The 9,315-nt window shown below is 47.1% G+C and overlaps 1 protein-coding gene across 1 annotated transcript; it reads left to right on the forward strand.

The window, feature by feature from the left end:
- The first annotated feature begins 1,313 nt into the window (after nt 1-1,313).
- LOC122926815 lies at nt 1,314-6,751 on the forward strand. Its single transcript, XM_044278315.1, has 2 exons — nt 1,314-3,376; nt 6,492-6,751. The coding sequence occupies exons 1-2, from the start codon at nt 2,020-2,022 to the stop codon at nt 6,494-6,496; spliced, it is 1,362 nt and encodes a 453-aa protein (XP_044134250.1). The 5' UTR covers nt 1,314-2,019; the 3' UTR covers nt 6,497-6,751.
- The last annotated feature ends 2,564 nt before the right edge of the window (nt 6,752-9,315 follow it).

Below are 9,315 nucleotides of genomic sequence, written 5' to 3' on the forward strand. Positions count from 1 at the left end.
AAGCTTTAAATACTGCATATATATACTGGGTTTATAAAAAACACCCATTATTTGCAAGACCCTACATCTGGGGCCTTTGCTGCATTTGTCACAGTGAAATCCAAGCTTTAAATACTGAAATTATATTTTGGTTTTAAAAAAAAACACCCATTTTGGGCAAGATAATACATTTGCGGCCTTTATTACATTTGTGACAGTGAAATACAAGCTTTAAATACTGCAATTTTATACTGGGTTTAAAAAAACACTCATTTTTTGCAAGACCCTACATCTGGGGCCTTTGTTGAATTTGTGACAGTGAAATACAAGCTTTAATTACTGCCTTTATATATTGGGTTTAAAAAAACACTCATTTTTTGCAAGACCCTACATCTGGGGCTTTTGCTGCATTTGTCTGGCGCTGTAATGTTGATGGGGTACAACAATGGCTGTTATGTTTGGGGCATAAGCAGGTTTATAGGACGTGGTATATGTGCAAAATATTTTTGGGGCGTACACACCGTGTCACATCTAGAATTTTTTTTTGGGGGGGGGTGTCAGAATAAATATGATATACAAAATGTTGTAGGTTCATGCGTCTGTAAAGTACCTGGTTTCCGTTGTTTTGTATGTTTTTATCATGGTCCGTGGTTTCTATTATGTCTTTTATTTTCCTTTTGTTGCCTTTAATTTCGTATTATATTTTTTTTATTAAATTAGGCATTGGGGTGGGGGCAAATAGAATATGTAGAGGGATCACTTTTCATCTTGGCACTGTTGGCCTATTTTATATTTTTACAGAGAACATGCTGTAATAGCGGCTTCTTGCCTTTGTAGCTTTTATTTGATGCTGCTCTAATAGGAAAATGCGCAGGTCACCCTCATGGCTGTCAGTCAGATCTTGAGAAGGTCACTTTGATTTTGTGAACAGTCGCTCGAAGATGCCACTTGGGAATACCAATTTAAATCCGACAGGGTTTCAGGGACAAGAATAGGCAGCGGTTTTGTGACTAATTACACTTGGCGCTGAGGCGGCTGAGCTCCCTGTGATGGATAATTTAGATGTGGATGTGCAGAGCTTTTCTCCTCATTACATGTCAAATTCAGCAAAGAATATCCTAAAAGGCCTTATAACAATGGATTTTATTTCAAGACACGGAGGCTCATATTTGCTTAACTCTTTCTTTACTGAGACATAGCAGCAAAGATAACTGAAGAAAAAAATGACATCAGTGTAACCATGGTAATAACTCCACCCCCATAGCCCCTATATAAGGCGCATCACCCCATGGACACTTCCTCTTTCTTTGCTGCTTCTCAGATAAGTACATGGTTATATATTTTAATCTGTATAGTTTTCATTGCCTTGTGTCCTATTGTTAACCCTTATATAGATAGGGTTCTCAATTTGCGGACGTCATCCTTGGCGTCCGTTAGTTGATTAGGGCTTATTTGTCTGCCCTCTGTCTCTCTCATCTCTGTGGGACTCCTTTTTTCCCCTCTCTCATTTTATTTGTTCATCCCCTATTAGGGCCCGCTTGTGGTGCTTTTTTGGTTATTGCTTGTCTTCGTCCGGCCTTGTTGTGCCGCTTAGCCTCCGGTTCGGGTGCCCGGCGCTTCGATTTTCCCCTTATATTATACGGCATTCGGCCATTTTCTTCCCCCCCACTCTCCTCAGGGCCTTACCTTTTTCGCCGCTTCTTCCAGGCTGCGCGCGCTCGTAGTCTCGCGAGGTGCGAGATTCTCGGGCGCCATCTTTACTTTGGTGGATTCTGATCACCGAGATCTCGCGGGATTTCGGACGTCATTCCTTTGGCGTCCGCTCATTGGCCCTCACTGGTAGGAGGTGGAGTCTTAGGGTTTTCTACTCCCCCTACGATTCCCGGGTTTTTCTTAGTGTGTTTCCGGCTGCCAGTACTATCGGCTGCATCTTCAGCACCGCACGGTCGGTTGTTCATCACATTCAGTCCGGTATTTCTCCCTCTGCGCTTCCCTATTGACTCTGTTGGGGTGACTAACTCCTGCAGTATCTCATCCATCATGTCCTCTGTGCCAGCTTCCCCTGTCGCTTCTGCCCAAGACAAACACACAGGTCAGATAGCTCCCACCACTCCTTTCAGAGTTAATGAGACGCCTGCTCCTGTAGTGCAGGCTACTAATTTACAACAATCTATATCTGATGCAATTGTTGCGGCAATGGGGACCATGTCAGCTTCGCTGACACAGTCCATATCACAGGCCCTTATGGCACAGCCAGTTTCTGTTATGCCCCCTCCTGCCTCCAGAACACTCTTGAATGATGGCTCTGGCCCATCCACTGACTGCGTGAATAAGTCACGCAAAAGAGCTAACCCGCGCCCGGCAGAAAGGGTGCGATCTTGGAAGACCGCCCGGGCACTCCCGGATCCGGTATCAGATTCAGACGCAGAGTCTGTTGAGGAGGCAGGTGAGAATTGGTCCACTCACTCAGGGGATGAGTTAGCGGATATTGCAGTGGATACTGCCTTAGAAGACCCGTCTCTGACAACGGGTGTTATTACTGAGCCGCTGGAAGTCGCCAAAGACACAGTTATAGACCCCATGGGGGATCCTCTGTTTAATCCCGACCAGCTACACCATCCGCGGTCCTCTGAGTGGCTTCCTGCCACCCATGTGACCCAGTATCTTGAGGCTAGGATCCGCACGCCTCTTTCCAAGGAGGCTCGCAGTAAGCTGCGCGCGGAATGTCCCCGTCCCCTAATTCCGAACAAGATATGTGAGACCCCTACTGTGGACCCAAAAGTGGTCCAATTTCTGGCGAAAACCGGTTTCAACCCACGCAAGGGGCTTGATTCTGCGCTCAAAGCTTGCCAGGACAAATTGCTCGATATGACCGGCCCACTGGCAAAAATCCTCGATTTAGCCGAGACCGCTAGAGTAGCGGGCACGCAGGTCGACCCAGAGGATCTTAGCGGCTGGGCCCAAAGGGCTATATGTTTAGTTGGCAATGTAAACACCTCCATTGCCATTGAGAGAAGAAAGGCTATCTTGATGAAGATAGAGCCCAAGTTAGCAAATCTGTCCCTCTCTGAGTCCGGTAAGGAGGCACAGGGCCTCCTTTTCGGAGATCCTTTTATTAAAGAATTGGGAAAATACGTGGGGGCCTTTACGGCCCTGGATAAGGCGCAGAGTTCGATGCGCCGCGTTTTCCAGTCTCGTTTTTCATCCAGGGCCGGCAGTCTCAGGGGCCGCCTGTCCGGCCGATCCAATTTCCAGCCCAGAGGCACGGGCAGAGGCTCCTTTAATTACCGCCAGTCCCTTCAGGATCCCAAGTACCAGCCAACGTTCTTCCCGTCTCGCGGTGGCTCTTTCCGGTCCAGAGGATTCCGAGGCGCTCCAGGATCCAGACGCCCATATGGTAAGCCATCTCTGTGTGTCTTATCCGATTTCGCTACAGGTTGGGGGAAGACTCTGTTTCTTTTTCCGTGCGTGGTCAAGGATCTCCTCAGACCAGTGGGTCCTCTCCACAGTTCAGGGATTCACCATCGAGTTGGTAGCCGCCCCAAGAAACCTTCCTCCTATCCCGAGGGTTTCTTGTTCGAACCAGATACAGACGCTCTTAGATGCAGAACTTTTCTCCCTCCTCCGGAAGGAGGCGATAGAGGTATCCCCCGAACCTCATACGGGAATACTGAGCAGTATTTTCCTAGTGCAGAAGAAAGGCGGACAATTCCGGCCAGTCATAAATCTAAAGAACTTAAATGTCTTCGTTCGTTACAGACATTTCAAAATGGAAGGGATCCATCTGTTAAGAGATATGCTTCAACCAGGGGACTGGTTCGTCAAATTAGATCTAAAAGATGCGTATCTCACAGTTCCTGTGGCCCCGGTGTCCCGGAGTCTTCTCCAGTTCCTTTGGAGGGACCGCATCTGGCGTTTTACCTGCCTCCCATTTGGTCTGTCGTCGGCCCCATGGTGTTTTACGAAACTCATGAAACCGGCAGTGGCCTGGCTCAGAGGGAGAGGAATTCGTCTGATCATTTATTTGGACGACATCCTGATTATGGCTCAGGATCCGCCCCTTTTACTTGGTCATCTGAAGTTGACCCAAGACCTTCTTCAGGGCTTGGGGTTCATTCTCAACCTGGAAAAGTCCTGCCTTTTGCCAACCACTTCCATAGAGTTCCTAGGGTTTACCATAGATTCGGGGAGTCAAACGCTCAGTCTACCCGCGTCCAAGGTCAAGGCGATTCGCAAAGAGATCCGCCATTCTCTCGCCCTTCCTCAGGTGTCCCTCCGTCAACTGGCTCGCTTGATTGGCCTTCTAACCTCTTCCATTCAGGCGATTTTCCCAGCCCCCTTACATTATCGAGCCCTTCAGAGGCTCAAAATTGCTCACCTCAGGGCGGGGGCTTCATTTTCGGACACTCTGATCTTAGACACGGAGACCAGGCACGAACTGGTGTGGTGGATCCACAATTTATCTGTGTGGAATGGCCGAGCCATTTTCGGCCCCAGTCCCGACCTTGTCATCGAGTCGGATGCCAGCCTCATGGGTTGGGGGGCCCATTGTCAAGGGGTGTCCACGGGAGGAGCGTGGTCCCCGGACGAATCACACTTGCATATCAACGCTCTCGAGCTCTTAGCGGGATCTTTTGCGATCCGCAGCTTTGCTCACGGGTCGGCTCGGGCGTGTGTCCGTTTACGGATGGACAATGTCTCGGCTGTCCGTTATGTGAACTGCCTGGGAGGAACGCGATCCAGGGTCCTGTCATCTCTGGCCAAGGATTTTTGGGAGTTCTGCCTGTCCAGGGGGCTGTCAGTGGTGGCCGAATACCTTCCTGGGTTACACAACACGTTGGCCGACTGGAGTTCTCGTTGTCTTTCAGATTCCAGCGACTGGAAGTTGGATTCGGGGGTTTTCCAGGATATTGTATCTCTCTGGGGCCCTTTCTCCATCGATTTATTCGCGACGCGTTTGAACGCACAACTCCCCAGGTTCTTCAGCTGGCGTCCAGACCCAGAGGCCGAGGCAGTGGATGCTTTCCTTCAGCCCTGGGGCGGGTCCCTGCTTTACGCTTTCCCTCCTTTCGCACTCATCCCTCGAGTGCTTGCTCAGGTGTGTCGCCAACAGGCCCAGATGGTTCTGATAGTTCCTTACTGGAGAACACAGTCTTGGTTTCCCCAACTACTTTACCTTCTGTCGGAGGAACCTCGGCTCTTGCCATCTTTCCCTCTCCTCCTGCTCGACCCTTACGGCCGTCCTCACCCTCTACTCCTCGACGGCTCGCTTCATCTTCTCGCCTGTCGCATTTCAGGGGTTCCTGGGACTCCTCCAGCTTTTCGGCGGCGACTAGACGTCTGTTGGAGTCGGCATGGGCCCCAGGCACTAGACGAGCCTATCACGCCGCTTGGGACGTCTGGAGTCGTTGGTGCGATTCTCGGGACTTGGATCCCGTACTGGCCCCTGTGACGGACGTTCTTCAGTTCCTCACATCTCTGTTTGAGGCAGGGAGAGCTTACCGTACTCTCAATGTGTACCGGTCTGCCATTTCTTCCGGGCATTCGGGGTTTGATGGTGTTCCCGCAGGCCAACATGCGTTAGTGTGCAGGTTGTTGCGAGGCTGTCGTTTAGCGCGGCCTCCACGACCTCGTTTTTCTTCCACTTGGGACGTGGCGTCAGTTCTTAGGTTTCTAGAGGGTTGGCCTTCCAACTCCTTGTTGTCTCTCCGGCAGCTCTCGGCCAAATTAGTGACCCTTTTGTGTTTGATTTCGTGTAAGCGTGTCTCTGACGTCCGGGCTCTGGATGTTGATGCTCGCTATTTTACGCCGGAGGGAGTTTTGTTTAATATTTCTCGGCGCACGAAGACGGGCATTAAATCCGTTGCTTATCCGTCTTTCCCTTCGTCTCTGCAGTTGTGTCCGGTGGCTTGTCTCAGGGAGTATGAGGCTCGCACTCTGGCTTCTCGCTCTGGGAATGATCCCCAGCTTTTCATCTCCTTCCGCCGCCCCTTTGCGCCGGTTTCAAGCGTCACACTGTCCCGTTGGGTTAAATGGATCCTGTCCCTATCGGGTATCGACACGTCCATCTTTACCGCACATTCTGTGCGTGGGGCAGCGGCTACCTCTATGTCCGTAGCTGGTGCCCGTTTAGAGGATGTATTACGTTTGGCGGATTGGTCCCGAGTCTCTACCTTTCGGGAATTCTATTTTAGACCTGTTCCTCACGCTTTTTCCTCCGTGATTGCTCAGCTTTAAACTAGCAAATATGAGCCTCCGTGTCTTGAAATAAAATTCAGGATTTTCCTAAGTTATGACGTAAAGTCATGATTTTATGAAAGACACGGAGGCGAGTATTTCCCTCCCTTTGTTTTGTACCCACCCATCTGGTCTGGGGGTCTCGGACCTTTCGGAAGTTTACTTATATGTTTTGTTTAATTTCTTATTGTGTCCGCAGGGAATGAGTCCGGGTGTGGTTCCCATACTCGGTTTGTTAGTATCCATATTACCATGATCTTTTATTTTCTCTTCAGGTTGATCACCCTCTGTCTGCTGTTTCCAAGTGTTCACCTTACGGCTTTCCGGTGTTCTCGTTCGCAGCCAAGGTTCGGGCTGTTTGTTGACTGTTCGAGGTTCCAGGTTCTCGTCAGTTGAAGTCCACAAAGAAAGAGGAAGTGTCCATGGGGTGATGCGCCTTATATAGGGGCTATGGGGGTGGAGTTATTACCATGGTTACACTGATGTCATTTTTTTCTTCAGTTATCTTTGCTGCTATGTCTCAGTAAAGAAAGAGTTAAGCAAATACTCGCCTCCGTGTCTTTCATAAAATCATGACTTTACGTCATAACTTAGGAAAATCCTGAATTTCACCTCACAAGTATATGAATAGGAGAATGTTACAGTGCAGATGACACCGAGGTACAGATCATCCCCCTTCTAGGATTTATAACGCAGGGGCCCATATAGTAGTAAAGTGACTTGTGCCAAGTTTAGAAGTTATCCCCTACCCACAGCATAGCGAAACACTAAGTGATAATTGGGGGTCCAACAGCAGGGTCCCCCACCAATCCCGATAACAGGGGCCCCATTCACCCGAGCTGATGGAGTGGTCGGTTGGGCACGTAACTGCAGTAGATAGTCGAGTAAAGCATTCATCTATTTCCAGCGGTGCTATAGAGAAAGAATAAAACATAATGGAGCATGTCCAACCACCCGCTCCATAAGCTGAAGGGAATGGGTCCCCTGTTATAGGGATTGGAGGAGGTCCAAGCAGTCAGACCCCTCAGCAATCAGTTAGGCCTGTTATAGAGACAATCCTGTGGAAAGGAGATATTGTCTAAACTTGGCACAAACCCTTTAAAGAGGTATCATATCATATCTAAAATACTCCAAGATAATCCATCTTCCTCAAAAGCATTTGTTTTTCATAAAATGATAACAAATAACAATAATCAAGCAAAATCATAAATTTCAACATACCATTCTAGACTCAATGAAGTACATTAATCTGTCACTAATAATGAATTACTTGGAGAAGTCTTTCTCTACCAAGAACATAACACACCGAAATATACACTAATAGATAAATTTAAGAGGTTGTCTCACTTGAGCAAAAGGCATTTATCATATAGACAAAGTAACTACAAGCCACTTACTAATCTATTGTGATTATCCATATTGCCTCCTTTTCTGGCTGGATTCATCTTTCTAACCATGAAAACGAACAGTGTATAATTTGATGGAAAAATGAATCCGGCCAGCAAAAGAAGGTAATATGGACAATAATAATACATTAGTAAGTGGCCTGTATTAACTTTCTCTACATTCTAAATGCCACTTACTGAAGTGAGACAACCCCTTTAACTCTTTTGCTAAACTTAGAAATGCAAGACATCCAACTAAAACAACATAGAGAAATGTCAAATAAGGCCTGATATATAACACATGCAACCAGGTATTCCTTGGCACCATAGGTGCATCAGGAATATAAATGTATAAATTACAAGTTTTACCAAATCTTTTCATGTATAACTATATAGCAATCTGCTCAGCTCCTTCTGCCCTATAACATGATGCCTGCAGGTTCTCAGTGGAGAAGACCCATCTAGCTAACAAATCATGAGGGGTCCATATGGTGAGAACCCTCAGATTCAACCATAATCACCAATGAAGGACAGTAACAATATATTTGGGAAAAGTTTATGCAGTTTCTTCATTTAATAAATGGGAAACTTTTTTTCTATGATTTACCGTAGTTAGTTGCCACTTATGGCAAAACTTTTGGGATTGTTCCAGCATTTAGTAAAATTAGCATGATGTTATCTTGTCCCAGAAAACAATCTTAACCCCTTTCTACTCTGACCGCTAATAGTTGCGTAGCAGCAAATAGTTCCACACTATTATGGAGCTGTGTCTGTGCCATCATTTGTGGGTGGTAGCTTTGTTACACAGCGGAGTTTGGGCTCATTCAAACGACCGTATGCTGTCCGCAAAAATTTGGATCCGTTTTTGTGCAGATTAGATGCAGACCTATTCACTTCTATGGGGCCCATGTCAGTAAAAATAGAGATGTGGCCTCATTGAAGCCTATGGGTCTTCAAAAATGCGGAATGCAATCCATTTTTTGGGGCAGAGATGCTGAACTGTCCACAAAAAACGAATCCGCATTTTTGTGGACAGCATGCGGCCGTCTGAATGAGCCCTTAAAGGGGTTATACAGCCTTTTATAAGAGATGGCCTATCCTCAGAATAGGACATCACTAGCTGATCATTGGGGGTTGGACACACCACATCCATGCTGATCAGCTTTCATGCATAGCTCCGTTACCCATTTACGCTAATTTATCGACCATCTTTGGATCTCACTTGTGATCTCTCATGGGCCTAATTAAATCATTGACTAGACTCCAATAGTCTTTCTTATTTCCCTGTCCAACTGTTTTTTAGGCCACCAAGTTTCTGATGTTATTGGAAAACTTCTTTAGAGTGCATTCACACAACTGCATGTATTTTGCGGTTAGCAGAAAAATACAGATGACGTCCATGTGACATCCGTGTTGCATCCGTTTTTTTACGGATCCATTGTAACAATGCCTATCCTCGTCTGCAAAACGGAGAAGGATAGGACATGTTTATTTTTTTGGGAGGGGCTACGGAATGGACATATGGATGCGGACAGCTTGCGGTGTGCTGTCCGCATTTTTTGCGGACCCATGGAAATTAATGGATCCACACCCTCTCGGCAAACACTGCAGATTGGATGTAGACCAAAAATACGGTTGCGTGAGTTGGGTCTTCATTAAACATCTACTACAGAACTATAAATCCAAGGAATTTCGGCTTTGAAGAACTACTTTT

Source organism: Bufo gargarizans, chromosome 2, assembly GCF_014858855.1.
Source record: "Bufo gargarizans isolate SCDJY-AF-19 chromosome 2, ASM1485885v1, whole genome shotgun sequence".
Taxonomy (NCBI): Eukaryota; Metazoa; Chordata; class Amphibia; order Anura; family Bufonidae; genus Bufo; species Bufo gargarizans.